The following is a 16,350-nucleotide window of genomic DNA, read 5'->3' on the forward strand; positions in this document are numbered from 1 at the left end:
TTGTCTTCACACCCTCGCCGGGAATCGAACTCGAGACTTTTTGGCTTTACGCACCAATGCTCTGACCACTAAGCTACGAAAGATGACAACAGCAACAACGACAAACAAAGGTCAAGATTGATATTATTTAATCACACCAATTTATCTTTAAGCTAATTTAAAGCAACAACAAACAAACAATGGCGACATTAAAATGAGATACGTATTATTATAACAAATAGGTATTTGGCACAATGTTCAAACGTTTAAATCAATACCCACAGTCTGCAGATATTAACATGAATGAATATCTGTAATTCCAGAATTTTGTACACGGCATTATGTTATGGAATATAACAACGAGAAAACCTTCTCGCTTTGGCGCAATCAGAAGAACATATATACTTATTCAATTGTAAAAATAGTCGTACAAACAGCAATTGTCTTCTATTACGTTCACTTCGAAATTGTTCGGTAAATAAGTTTAGAAACTAGAAACAATTTTCAAATCACTTACCGAAAACTGGAACATGGATGTATGACCCAATGACCGGAGGCCTTTTGTCGGATTCGTTCTTTCATAAGCGCCTTCTTCGATCCGAAAAGTTTCATTGCCAACTTATTATCCGTTGGTTGGAAGAGAGCTTGCAGTTGGTTTTTGAGGAAGCTTTGCTTGACCTCCGCCGACCCCAGCGGGGTCGGCCCTGGTTCTTCCTTTGGGGTGCCGTAAAGCGACACATCGTCCACCCCGAAGTGCACTTTTCCACTGCCTTTGTAATTCATATCGTTGGATAAAAAATCCTGAAACAGAAAGCCATATATCAATAAAATGTTGCATATAAATGTACGTAAACAACGTAACAAATAACACCAATTTCGACAATCAAATCGAAGAGGGTGTCAGATATTTATTTAGGATTCCAGAAATAGTATAGTATAGTATTTCAGTATAGAATGACAGGATCAACTTTTCAGAAATCTAAAGGGAGTTTCGTAAATAAACAAACTTATAACACAATTTTATGATCATAATCTAAAGTACACTTCGTTTACTTTCTCTAGCGATGTGACCTTCAGTTTGACCAGCGCAAAGTAGAAAAGAACAGCACTAGGCCAGAAAAGGAAGCAGACAACTCACGGCCAAACTCTTAACCGGTGAGGAGCGTATAATCCGTACAGTACTGCACGGAAAAATTGACCATTTTATCCATTACAATTGCATTGCTCAAATGTGCTGTTATTGGTACCATTTACTACTGAAAATATCAACGATACGTTTATTTATATTTGAAGACATATTAAAGGCTTTAACGATTGTCTTCGACTCGCACTACTATCATAATTGAACAAAACTTTTGGCAGGTACTGTATGAAAAAGTATGTTTAATGAACAAGAGTCGAGAGTATAATGAGCTTTTTCCTCCCTACCTACGATTTTGTCAGCGCGCATCCAAGACATTGGAAGGGGCTCATCGCTAGAGAAAGTAAATGAAGTATAATACACTTGCACTTGATAATACCTAATTTCGATAATTTTCAAACTAATTCTTCTTTGTGAAGCATGTATGCAGAACGCTTAAATAAATTTGCTGTATTAAACATTGAAGACGAAATATTGCTAAAAATAGTGATTTTTCTGAAGTAATCACTGTATTAGCAAAACAAAATCACACAACAAATTCATTAGTAATAGAAGGTGTAACAGAAATAAGTGCCGAGCTTTGGAGAGTGTAAACTAGATGCAATAAACAATCGCACGGCGAGTTTAGCAATGTGGTTAAGGGTAAAAAAAAAATTAAGAAAATTACAACAATTTACAATCCGAATTCGGTCCTGTGCGTGAATTGACAACATAGTTGTCTACCTAATAGCGTAGTGCAATAAAAGCTCTACAGCTATATGGATGGAGAATGTAAATCTATGAACACATTAAGGTAACAATTTTTTACCATCGATGTTCTAGTATTTCTGATGCCTTTCGGAAAAGAGATTCTTCAGTCTGTGAAAACCACTCATTTATCGTACATATCACCAATTTATCTGGCCAAAATCATTTTCCATGTGAAGATTTTTTATGTTTTGGAAACAGTCGGTAATCGCTAGGAGCCAAATCTAGCGAACATGACGAGTGATCAACAAATTCGAAGCTCGTCTTACCCTTTGTAATTTAACTGTAACGCAATGGTGAATGCTTGATTGGATGCATTATCCTGTATGCGGAACTTCCCCGACGTTTTTCTTTTATTAACTGGTGTTATTTAAATGACATAATAAACACCTGTAATTGTGATCCCTTTCTGCACAAATTCCATCAAAATAACACCTTTACAATCCAAAACACAGATAACAATACCTTCCTTGCTGATGGTTGCATCTTCGGAGGTGGTGAGCTCTGATGGGTCCATTCCTTGCACTATATTTTGGTCTCTACATTGTAATGATGGATCAAGGATTCATCGATTGTCACTAGCCTTGTAATCCAAGCAAAATTTCCTTATCTTGCCTGTAAACGCAAGTATTTAATTATCGCTATTTGCCAGACACGCTTCGTTTTGAAAGTTGACCGTCTACTGTAGCTTGGATTTAACAAGTCCAGACTGTTTGCATATAGTGGAGAAGATACTGTAATGTTCGTAGGTTTAACAAATTAAATTTTAAGAAGAAAACTATTTATTTACACTAATTACTATTAAACTTATCCTCTTCACTTCTACAACGGTCAATTTATTTCTACTACTCTCTCGGCGATCGTCTCTTCCTTTATATACTCTTTTGTGTCCTTTCTGGAACCTTCTTGAGCCGTTCGGAAAAGTTTCGTTTTCTTTGAACTGTTTAATTGCTTTCCCGGAACGCAGGTACGACACACACGTTTACAGATACGGCGCACATGAAGAAAGGCGCCCGCGGCTAGTCGGCGAATCGATAAGCCGCTCACACCCACGTATGCCTGATCGCACACAAACACGCTCGTGCTCGCTACAATAAAATTGGAAGCTCACCTACCCTCTTGCCAGGTAACACATGGATTACGAAGGATATTCAAATGGACTGTATGGACTATGGAGCAATAATTTTCCTAGGCTTCTAATCCCATAGGCAGTTACTAAAGGTACTATGACCTGGTACGTTCGTCACTCTATCGTCAATTTGCAAATGTAGGAGTCTTAGCATAACTAGCTCGCATTTTTGACACCAGGATAGTGAATGCGCTTTTAAATGCGCGTCCGTGACTAGGATTCCCCGCAAAGCGCGAAATACATCCTAAAGTATATTGTTTTAAGACGGTGATTTTATGGGAAAATCCGGGAATGTAAAGGACAAGAAACAAATGCAAGGAGTAAAACAACTAGGAAAGAAATTGAGTCAAATAAAATCTCCTCGTACTTAATCAAATTAAAAAAGGGAAAATAAAATAAAATATGAAGACTAAACGCAGACTTTTAATTTTGCACTGTTAGTCTGCATATATAGCAGGCTACAATGTGAGATAAATATAAATAATTATTTCGATTTTAATTCGGTCAGGGGCGGAGCAAAGGGATCAGCCCTCGTATCTACGAACGTGTTTACTCACACATAACAAAAGTTACTTTAGCGCTGTCAAAAACGAATATGTATGTCCATTATGGAATTTAGTGTTATCTAGATTGTAAAATATGACCCACTTGGACATAAATGACGGCTGACGTGGTTTAGGTATTCATCCATTCGCTAAAATCTGTCATGAAAGCATGTCACTTGTAATACCAATGTAATCCACTTGAACCATAAATGACGCATTTTGAATTGATCATTTTGTAATATCATATAATCCTAAAAGGTGTAGGTAATGGAAAAGTGCATTTATCTTCCATTATATTTCCACAGTATTCTACTACTTCTTCTGTTTCAAATGCAAATACGAAGACAGGTAATTTGCTGTTTAACATAACAAGATTCAATTTTGTATTTTAAATTGAAATTAATTTTTTATTTTTGTCACTACGTCAATATCGTTTGAATAAATTATTTTCTTAGCAGGTATTACCTTTTAACCTTTGCTCAGACTTTAGATTATAATTCATTAGTTCTATAAATAAAAACAGTTATTTTTATATAACGCCAATTAAGGTAAAGAACTTTCAGAGCACGTGAAAGCTATCTTTTCTTTTTTTATGAACGAAATGAAAATTTAATGGGAAAACGCGTAGCGTATGAGAGAAAAGAGCAAATAATAGTAATAATAACAACAATAATAATAATAAACGGGAAGATCAATGTCGGTTTCATCATCTGCCGTCAGGAAGTAACACTTTAACACATGTTATAATCTAATTTGTGCGATTTATATTGCATCATACTGGGCACACAAATAAACATTAAAATGTTGCAACTACACTAACTTGGATTATTTAACGGTTAAATTCTTAAAATTTTGCCTTTTATGTCATTCCTTCTACTCGGGAAATGAACAATTATATGAATTGCTGTTACATGCTTCATGCTAAGTTTAAACTTCACATATTTTCTTTTAGTTAAGAGTTAAGCAAACATAAGCACCTAAATGTATCTACATTAAATGTTACCAAATCGATTGAAAAGCAAATAAAATCCAATTTTCAATATTTGGTATAACTGCCGTAATTCGGCCTTCTGCAATTTGTCCGAGTGTCAAATTGTAAACTTTTGAGTTGATTCTTTTCTTTTGTCAAGTTTTTGCGGATATGATGGCTTGTAGTCGGTTGTAAGAAGACTAGAGATAGGAGTAAAAACACATATAGTACAGTCGAAATAAGTAGGCAAAGTCCTCCTTCTTACAAACGGAAGATATCCTGTCTTTGCTCTCTAAACACGCCTCCTCCACAGCTGCGTCGAGACCTGCACCTACGTTTCATAAGAATCATTCGAATAAAATGGGACGATCGGCAACATGCTTGTCTTGTCACTTGTACCTAAAGAAAGTGGGCAAATTTACAGGGTCGGCTTAATTTGGTTGGTGTATTTGTGCGAATAGTCATCTCTCTACATATATCGTTTAAGTTATTTTTTCGTTGTAACTATTGTTGTCGTTGTTTTTGTTAGTGTTATTGTTGTTGTTATTGTTGTTTTTATTGTTAACTTTCAACGAAATGGTCCGAGAAGTTTTAAATTCTCAGAGTAGAAAACTTGTTTGGAATGTTATTAATTATTTTCAAAGAAAGAAAGAAACAAGTAGAGAAAACATCTCCGTTGGATTTTCTTATAAAAAAGACAATGGCAGAATTTTAGTAGACTCATTCAATCTGTTTTCATGTACAATCGAAATTATAGAAATATTATTGCATTGAATTATCTTAGATCTTACAATAACTTTTTCACCATACTGTAGCGCGACTACTACCTTAAGCCGATCCTGTAAATTTGCTCATTTAATGTACGTACGACAACAAGTGAAGCACGTTTTCAACCGTCTCATTCTATTTGATTGATTCTTATGAAACGTAGGTGCAGGCCTCGCAGCAGCTGTGGAGGAGGCGTGTCTAGAGAATAAAGACAGGATATCTTCCATTTGTAAGAACGAGAAAAACGATATGCCTTTAGTGTGCATTATTTATTTATTTCGACTGTACTATATATAACTAATACCGCTGAATATACTGCGTAAGCCTTAAGATCATCAGTAAAAGTTGTGCTCGATTTCACGATAGTGCGTTGCGCAGTAACACAAAAATTGATTCCCAGTCGCTCGTAGCGCAACGGATCGTGCGCTTTCTATCCTTTATTATTGATGGTGCTTTTCAGCTCATTCGTTTCCTATCTCTAGAACTCTTTATCGCTTGACTGACTGAGTTACTTTTTCGGTCCAACTGTCTAACTTTTTCACATCATTGGATGAAAGCTTGCGTGAGCTGCTCCTATTGCCTTCAGTTTTAGGATCTGCTCTTTGGCGTCCCATAGTTTACACTCAATTAATTTCAATTACACAACAAAGAGAGCACTCGTTTGATCGATTTGATACTATCCATTACATGTGATTAAAAACAACGAGTTATTCGACTTTGAACTCGCCTATTGATCCTATTCATTATCTTCAGACGTCTTCAGGTAAGCGCATATATGTACATCGAAATCGGACGAAAACAAAAAATATACACATATACAATCATGTGAAATAACAGACATCCATGAGAACGGAACAATCGGCGCTTTTAAAATCCACCGTAACTCCAAGAATCAGAATTAAAATTCGTTCGCTGTACGTATATCGTACGTGCCGATACGTCGGAATCCGTTCCGTGCCGTCCATCCGATTCTGATACGTGTGCGCATACCTTTACTACTAACCATTTTCAATATACAATAGACAAATGCACTTATTTATTACTGTCAAGCGTCACCGTCTGACAATTTGAACATGGGGAAGTCCCAAAGTAAAGTGGTATCAGTGCAGTGACATTTGTCGCTAACTGAAGTATTTCAAATATCAGTAGATGACGACGTATGCTGCCGAAACCATTCTACAAAGTACTGTTATAGAAATATGGTTAGATGGAACATATTTAGATTGGTCAGCGATAAATCGAGACTGTCCATAACATGCTGATGAGATTGGATAAGATCGAAACCGCTATTCTTATTTGGTAGTTTCAATAAATTACCAACCAAGAACGTGCAGGGGTCGGACAGGTGTGAAAGTTACTTCACACTAGTATCCGACATTAGCAACACGCGAAAGCCAAATCGTCGAAATTTCAAACCATAACACCCCTGGGTATCGAACTGTAGTATTCGAGACGATTCTAACACGTTCACCCCTGTAACTAGGGTCACCCACAATCAAAATATGGTTCAAAGAGAGCTGGGATAGCCCAGCATGAGTATCATGGATCAAAGAAAGATAGCGATCCTATGAACCTGAAATGGATTAGCAGTGCTGGAGAGCAACTAATGCAAGTGGGACTGAGATTCGTCCCTCGAACATCCGCTCGTGAGAGGTTGGACTTGCACACTGGGGTAGATGAATAAGGTACTTAGAAGGGTGAACAATTTATATCTGCCCGATTATCAAGTCTGTTAAGCTTCGCAGGGATTAGTTCCGCTCGCATCGGGGGGTTCGAGGAGAGCTCACACTCTACGTGAAACTGGTAGCGGAGACATAATCGTTAGCGAGCATAGAAGAGTTATCCAGGCTACATTGTTGTAATCTATATAAAAAAGTGCTGACATAGGTCTGCTCTCACGTTGGAGCCTTGATAACAAGTCTGAACTGGAAACTGCTTTTGCATAGTTAGCATTTAAGTTTTCTTATTGTTCTTTTTAATTATAAATCTTTAGATTGTTACCAGCGCGTCTACCATCTAGACGTAAGAACCTACAACCCATTTTACCTAGTAACATTTTCCACTTGTATTGAGTATTGATGTACTAGATAAATAAATAACTTTGAACTCACGAAAAAAGCTTGGTAACCTTCTCAGTCCCCACAACGTTTTTTAAAATAAATTTTTAAAAACAACTTTCGGAGGACTTAAAACAAAACTGGCGCAGTCGTGACGGATTTTCGGTGAGTTTCCTGTTTTGCAAGCGTACATCCGGCAAAGTGATCCCGTACCCGCGACGTCCGAAAGTTCGGCAAAGTGAAATTAGGAACAACCGAAAAGTGAGTTCAAAAAGGTGATAGTTGCTGCTACAGTCTCCCGACCCAAAGAGGCAACGAGGACAGAACTGGGACAACTAGACAGACCGCCAAAATCCGGAGAAACAGAGAGGGTCTCCCGACCACAACAAGGGCACCGAGGAACAACCTTCCAACAACTCCAAAAACCAGAGTAACAGAGTGGGTCTCCCGACCAAAACAAGGGCACCGAGGAGCAACCTTCCGACAACTCAAAAACTTCATCAGAGGAACCGAGTGGGTCTCCCGACCAAAACAAGGGCACCGAGGAGCAACCTTCCAACACCTCAAAACCTTCATCAACGGAACAGAGTGGGTCTCCCGACCAAAACAAGGGCACCGAGGAGCAACCTGCCGACACCGTCAAACTCCAAAATCAACAAAAGCAACAATTCAACTACAAGATGTTAATGCCGCTGTGGAACATTATAATAATAGTAGTGTGGTCTACCCAAATTAATTCCCAAACTGTAGAAATAAAGGATATCAGCAATAATGTAGGTATTCTACCTTTTAAATTAGGACAAGCAAGGGTACAATTGAGTTCTCATACATTCATTCATAAATATTCTCTAAAACCATTTGCAGAAAGTTTAAACAAAATTAGTGACGCATTGAAATTATTATTACGCAATTCAGATCATATTAAGGATATAATACTAACACGTGAAATCGGTTATTTACAACAACAAACGGAACAAATAAAAGACGAATTAATCAAAATACACCCGGATATGTTTACAACTCGTCAAGACAGAAAGAAACGTGGTTTGATTAACGCTATAGGGTCAGTATTTAAGTTTATTTCAGGCACCCTAGATTTTTTTATTGAAGTAGCGCTATCCTCTGCTTTATATCCCTACTATTCCTTTAGTCCTGACTTATCTGACCTCCTAGACACCTAAAATCAGCAACTTCTTCTAATCTTTCGTCTCCTATCTTTATATTCGCCCTTTCCCTACTTTTTCTTTCCTTTTTTTGTTTTACTTTTTTTTATTGTCATTTTATTTAAAGCTACGTGTAACTCCTCCTTGTTAGATGTTAATACTGCTATATCATCTACGAATCTAACTAAGTACACTCTTCTATCTCTGTAACTCATCCCTACATTTTTAAGTACATTTAACATCTTGTCCCATTTAACATAGTCAAAAGCTTTTTTTAAATCTACAAATCCTATGTATTCGCTCTTTCCTTTTTCTATCGTTTTCTCTAATGTTACCCGTAAAGCTAGAATGGCCTCCCGCGTTTCTCTATTTCTTCTAAACCCAAATTGATCTTCCCCTAATAGTTCTTCCGCCCTTATTTGCATCCTCGTCTGTACAATTCTAGTTAAGATTTTTAACGCTTGAGAAGTTAAGCTAATTGTTACTAGCACTTTCCGTTTATAATTGTCCGGGACTTTCCCCATCTCGTAAATGTGACTAACTAGTTTAAACATACCTAACCTCTTGTGTTGCATGTTTTAAAATTTCTGCCTGTATCCCATATGTGCTTTCTATACCTATACCTTACGTAAATAATAGTATAATTTACAGCAATCGTTTTCTTGTTCGCCATTCACCACCACTCTAGGGTTTTTTGCCATATTTTTAACTCTAGACTTTTGTAAATATTATGGAATCTACTTCTAGCATCAGTCATCAAAATAAATTATTATTTTTCGCATTTCAATTTGTGTACTGTATAGTGCAAGACACGTATAAAACTAGAATGAAGTCAGGACAAATAAATAGCACTGTTCATATGCTAAATTCGAAACGTGTGCTTCCTATCGTTAAAGAGGCAATTAAGTGGAATTACATTGGAACATACATATAAATATTCTAGCGATTATAATAGACGCATTTCTTTCGCGAAACTATGCCAACACAGTCACACATGTCGACGAGCAACAGCAGTTACGCGTACAAATACATTGTACACATCCATACACTATCACATTATACTTGTAACAATTATGGAAATTAAACAATGAAACAGCAAGGGCGTCTCGTTATACAACTCAGGTTCACAGATCAATGACCTACGTACACACGCACACAACATTCAGACATCGTCATAATTTTTTAACAGTAATAACTACAGTTTCCTTGGCATTATTAGTTCATATTAGTTAGCAATGAATACTAAAGGCTAAATTATATGTTTATCATCCTAAGCAATGTCTAAAGCAGGGTTATATAATCGGTTATTACTAAATCATATTATATGAAAATACACAATAAGCATTCCATGAAATACGTCATTTCGAATTACAACACACAAAATTACAATTATTTGTTCACTAGGGTTTTACCCCTGGCTTCGCTCACGTTAATGTCATAACTGCATGTCAAAAATAATCGACAACCACATAAAACTAATTTTCTCTACCCTCACGAACAATACCTTTTTTCTGGATAAAATGTACCCTATATCATTTTATGTACCTCTGACAATGTATGTAGAAAATTTCATGATATGTTTTATCTGCGGCTTCGCTCTAATGTCATGAATAGATAGGTGTCAAATATCATCGACTGACTTTTCTATCCCTTAGGAACAGTATTTTTTTTATTGATAAAAGGTACCCCATGTCCTTTTCTATACTTCTAACAATGTGTGTACAAAATTTCATGATGATCGATTGAGTAGTTAAGACGTGAAGTGGTAACAAACAAACTTACATTCGCATTTATAATATTAGGTTAGGATTGCAAGGTGCGTTTATACATATCACAAGGTATAGTTGTCAAGAATGTCGTTCATGAAAAAGAAGTAATGGTAAACTGAACAAGAAAATTATTAGATGCCTATCATCTTTAAGTTTCCATTTCTTTTCCTTGCTCTGCGAGTTCAAAGAATCAAAGCAAATAAAGAAACAGTTCTTTCCTCTTGAAAGAACAACAATCGACGTTTCGCGCTTACTTACCGGGCTTTATCGTCGATTGTTGGTATTTTAAAAATAGATAACATTTTACCCTATATTGATCTAGATGCTTTCCACTATTACTGTTCATCAATATAAGAATTGGTGTTTCAACTAAAAATTTTCTAGATTAAACATACACTTTGCGTAGAATGACAGTAAATACTGTACTTCTTCATCGAGATGAAATGAAATTTTACTATCCCTCGGAAACAGTATTTTTTTCTGGGTGAAAGGTACCCTATATCCTCTTCTGTACCCCTACTAGATGTTTTCGATTAAACAAAGTCATTGAATTATTCAGGTGCTTTCGTCTGTCTTGCGTTACTACAAATGTCACGTAATTTATAACTAAGGATGCCACAGGTAACAGTTACACTATTTCAAGTATATCTACACATAAAAATTATTACATTATTTAAGTTCATATAAAAACCAAGTAAAAACGTAACAGCGTAACAATATCAACAACAAGTACAAAATTACTTTTAAAACTACTACTAAACTTCTACATGTATACAGAACGTCTAGAAATAATTCTCATTTTTGATTGGGAACATAAAACTTACCTATTAACAATCATAAATGCAATGTTAGCTTATTAAAGAACGCAATAAAAATTTTAAATTTTCTAAACATAACTCTTTCGAAGTAACAACCACGTTTCATTATCGCTTACCATGTAATTATAGCGGAAAAATAATGATTTCGTTGTAACTGGATAATTTACGTGATAAGCCAATCAAATCTTTTATGTGTAAACGCTTTAAGGGCTGAGTTTTTCCATTAAACAAATATTTAATTATGCTCTTGGTCTTTTAGTCTTAGTCTTGCTCTTTTTATTGCGAAAATGCAAGACCAAAACCAAGACCGTCTTTATACCAGCAAGACGAAAAATATGATCGATTGAATAAGACCAAGACTAAAAGAAAGACCGAACGAACGAGACAAAAACCAAACAAACAAGACCAAGATCGAGATTATTTGAGTAAGACCAAGACCAAGACTAGAAGTATTTGAGCAAGATCAAGATCAAGGCCGAATAAGCAAGAGCAAGACCAAGACCGAATAAGCAAGACTAACAGACAGTCTTGATCTTAGTCTTGTTTTGCTCATCTTAATTCGCCACTAGCATATAGAATGAATAAATTGCATACGAAAGTACAGAAACTTGCGAGAAAGGATCATCAATGTCTGGTTAACATTGTTCGGAATTGACAAAACAATGACTAATTATGTTAAATTTGTTAAAATTAATGGAAAATATTAACTATTTTTCTCTTTTGTTCTCTATTTACGCAAAGGAATTAAGCGCAAAATTATATAATATAATATAAAATGGTTTCGTTGTTTTAAAATTAAAACCATAACTCAATCGACTCGAACAGTTATTGTCCCAATAAATTGCGACTAAATGCATTTCTACGTACAAACATCTATTGTTAAATACAACTAACAATAATTGCTCTAATTGAACACAATCGAAATGCGTTCACGCGGGTACTGCAGTATTACATATTTCAAAAACGAACAAAAAGAAAATATAAATAACTTTATTTCAAAGTTACCGAATCACATAATTACTGCAAAGGTAGATGTATAAATACAATAACAGAAATTAGAGTAAAAATGTAAAAATGAAGTGTTTCTGTTAGTTTTTAAGTCATCGTTTTGAGAAAATACTGCGTATTAAGAATTTTTAGTTTTAATGTACGTAAATAAAACATTTGCTTTTTCAATTTTTCTTTACTTATTCAGATGTAAAACGAATCTGTAAGAAGTTATGTAGTATCAAAGAAAACACAAAAAGAAAACAATTTATGAACGGATTTTTTTGCTTTTGGTTGTTTTATTAATAATTTAAAATATTTATTACTAATAAAACGGTAATTTAAATGCACAACATAGTAATTACAGCTTTTTACGTAATGTTAACCTAAAATTTAATGCAGCGAAGTACATCCTACTACGCATCGAGGGTGACTAACTCAGGTACTCAGTTTTCCTTGCTATAAACCGGTTAGATGCATTTGATTGGCTGATACGTCGGCGGCCATCATTTTGCTCGCCGAAACTAGGTCAAGTTCAGGAAAGGAATGCGGATGTAAACAATACTAGGCGCAACTTAAAATAATAATTAGTTAAAGAAAAATTTAAAAAGGGATAACTTGGTTATATCTGAACCGATTTAGATGCAAGTTTCACCAAAATTTATATAATTTAATAGCCAATAAGAAATAGATAATTTTAATTCACAACGGTAGAGTGAAAGAATTGTTTTTCACATTTTATGTTGGGTTTATATTCTCTAAATAGGTTTATGAATTGAAGCAACCGTCTAATAAATAAAGTACTTGAAGGAACAGCAACGAATCATTTATTTTCACCATTAAATAATAGCTATAAATCAGACACATCAGACCTTTGTATCTTAAAAGAAAATTAATTGAGATTCACTCCGACGTTTAATATGAAATTAACTTAGGGATCTAATTCATTTAAACTTACTTATTAGAGGTACATATTTGTTCCTGAGGAGACCTGAGGAACGATTCAATTCAGTCACAAAAGACAGTCAAGTTAGTCAAGTTAGTCAAGTCAATTGTTAGATTAGAAGAAAAAAACATATGTCGAGGCCAATCCAATATTTTGATAGGTGTTTATTTGATATTACTTATAAAACTTATAAATGCCTTACAAATCTTATTTTACCCTAATATAATGCTTAGAAAAGAGAGGACTTTAATCCCTACTAAACTCACGCATCTTCTTAAGTTTTTCAATAACCACGTTATTCATTAATTAATTAAATTAATATACATTACATTCTAACCGCTTTAGAACATTAACATAAAGTGCCGTACAAACATGTAGGTGACAATCAATACATTGATTCCAGACGGCTAGTGTGTATGCCCGCAAGACCGACCGATGGCAGGCAACTTTGTATTAAAGACGCGGAGGGTAATAAATCACAGCCTGAGTGACACATATTTGTCGCTTAACAGTGGGAATTCCGGAATTCCCGAGAAGAATAAAGATTGTTCTAAGGAATCCATCATCACCTCCACTCTTTCCTATCCTTAGCTAATCTTTGCGTTTGCATAAAACTAGAACATCCTACAACTTTAATTATTTGTGAACAATAATGTAATCTAGATCTGCCTCTACTCCTCTGAGTTCCTGTTTTTGCTTCTAATTTATCTCTAACTGGGCCCTTCATGTCCGAGAAAGTGTCCTATCTATCTCGCCTATTTCTTATTGACTTCCATAGCGCCCTCTATTCTCCTACTCTTTCTACGTAATATCTCCTCATTTCTAACCGGAGAATTCGATAACAATATAAACAGATCCCTAAATGGCAGCCGAATTTTGTTAGTATATGAACAACTGACCAATAACATAAATAAACAGTCCAAATTGCGAACGACTACAGAGTGATATACACATATACAGTGATGAGATAATAAGGATTATAAATACTGTAAGAAGTAGTTTAAGCGTCTAGTAAATGTTATCGTATAAATAAATAACTGTAACATAAATAGCCGTTAAATAAATAAAATCTGCACTATAATTATTAAATTATTGCTTAGCATTTGGGAAGACACCGATTTGATTCTGAATTCAGCTTCGACCTAAACTTTTTGTAGTTTCCTTTTTGGACCACTAATATTCACTAACTTCTTTTTCTTACCTCGCTTCTTCTTATTCTTGATCTATTATAAGAACGAGACAAGAAATTCTGTGACCGTTACCAAGAGTAATATTTCTTGTCAAGAAATTAGCAAGAAGCAGTAACTCTTGTTTCTTGGGTAAAATATTTTTCAAAGAAAATCACGAAAGCAAGCAAGTCTGACATAGGCTATCAAATGAAAAACGCCCAATCGACAAAAATGTGGCTTTTCATGGTTTCGCAGGAAAATGTTTTGAAACCAAATTATGATTTTTATTACTGAACACATTCTCGTTGAAATTAACAGCATATTCGAGCTACTTACAAACATATAATGAACGTAATAACATCTCCAATGCTGTCCGCAGCAGTCTTAATTATCTTCTGGAGAAAGGCGATGTTTGAGTTGGAATGCATGTGTGTGTGTGGAAAGAAAGAGCTTGATAACCACGACCTTCTCTGGTAGGTAAGAGCCTTTTCGACGTATCGATTTTCTCCTCGGTAGTTAATTTCAATGGAATTAGTTAAACGGCAGTTCCGACACATAAAAGGCAGGGAACGGTCGGAGTTCGAACGCAGTTTGTTAAGAACGATTGTTCACTTATCAACGACCAGGTGGGATGCAGCAATTAAGTTGTCTCGTAAACATCAATCGTTGGCAATATAACACCGAGTAACTGCATGTAAAAATGCAATTTATATGCTGCTAATGCTGTTTCTGATAAGACCAGCATTAGTCGCACGATTAAACATGCGACAATAAAAAAACGAAAATAAAGATGACGAAAAAGAATAGAAAAAGGTGACTATGGCTATAGAAATAACCCAAAAAGGATTTACTCCAATTAACCACAGAACTTTCAGTTATAACACGGACAAGTGTTTCTCTCACTTATGTATGTCTTATGATTAGAATGTTCACATAGTTAGTGAGAAAGACACGTGTTTGTATTATGGTTAAATCTTTTTTGTTTTTATTAATGACGAAATATATATAATTTGAAAATTATGGACACAGGGTGTTTCTGAAATGAACAAGCTTAAGTAAATGTTTAGTAGTTCAAAAGTCCATCTTTTTCGAGAAAAACGTATTTCAAAGCACATGCCAAGGCCAGTCCGGCCCCGGTACGACGACACACGGAAATACGACATTGCAACGCCACATTCAATCAGCTACTATTTAGTAGCATCCGTGTTGTATTTCTTTTGTATTTTTCTACTCACGCATCGCTTGTTATTTGTTGTGTAACTGACGATGTTTATGTTTACAACTAGCCTACAGTAGTTCTTTGGTTTTTGTAATGTGTAGGCTTGTACTACGTGTATATGAAGACAGTCGAACTCATTAGAAGTAGATCAATGTGTCAGTGTTATAGCATCTCTGTACGTTAGCAATTCACGTCCAGGGCTGGGGTTCGGATTGCAACTGCATCTAGTTTTCTTACAATTTTTTTATCCCTTAACCACGCTGCTCTAGTCATCGTGCGATTCTCTAGTGCATTTAGTTAACACCCTTCAAAGGTTGAAAATTCAGAAACAACCTGTAGAAAATGGCTTGCAACGTGATTTCCTAATTTGGTTTAGTTTTTGAGTTGATAGGTGCCTTTTGTAGGTATTAATTGCATTGTCTAATTTATCAATTAGTTCCAGTTTTTGAATTGTAAAAAAGATGTTTAACATGTGCCCAAATACTGTGGGAGGGATCTTGCCTTGACGTATTTGTAGCATCCCATTAGAAACTCCACTTTTTACCCATCAAAGGAAACCTTTGACTGTTTCATTCCTACCAAATACCAGTACTGTAGGGCGACAGTCCCTTCGAGCTACACTCTGGTTAAAAACCGTAAAACAGGGCGGAAGAGCTTCTACATTCTCCTTTTTAGAATCGCGGGAATGAGTCAGTTCTTGTAGGGAAGATACAGATTCAGGTGGGAGTAATTAACGAATACGAAAAAGATGTAAATTACTATTTATCTATTATTCTCCTAGCTCGATGTATGGGTTCCCCATGTTCTCACAGAGTGTCGCCGCATTGACGTCTGCGATTCGCTTCTCAAACGTCACGAAAATGATCCGTTTTTGAAGCGCATCATCACTGGGGACGAAAAATGGGTTGTATACAACAACGTCAACAACGTCAAACGATGGAGC

At 35.6% G+C, this 16,350-nt stretch overlaps 1 protein-coding gene across 4 annotated transcripts in view; it reads right to left on the reverse strand.

Moving 5' to 3' along the window:
* Positions 1-449: 449 nt before the first annotated feature.
* The window catches only part of LOC108740369, a 243,001-nt gene continuing 227,100 nt past the window's right edge, over positions 450-16,350 (reverse strand). For 2 of the 4 annotated variants that reach the window (XM_018474678.1, XM_018474671.1), the window contains exon 4: positions 451-780. In XM_018474678.1, the coding sequence (XP_018330180.1) occupies positions 493-780 (288 nt within the window). In that variant the 3' untranslated portion in view covers positions 451-492. Of the gene's footprint in view, positions 781-16,350 lie in introns of all 4 variants that reach the window. The other 2 variants (XM_018474662.1, XM_025979097.1) reach the window with 2 other exon arrangements.

This window comes from Agrilus planipennis, unplaced genomic scaffold (genome assembly GCF_000699045.2).
Source record: "Agrilus planipennis isolate EAB-ADULT unplaced genomic scaffold, Apla_2.0 scaffold26, whole genome shotgun sequence".
Lineage (NCBI taxonomy): Eukaryota > Metazoa > Arthropoda > Insecta > Coleoptera > Buprestidae > Agrilus > Agrilus planipennis.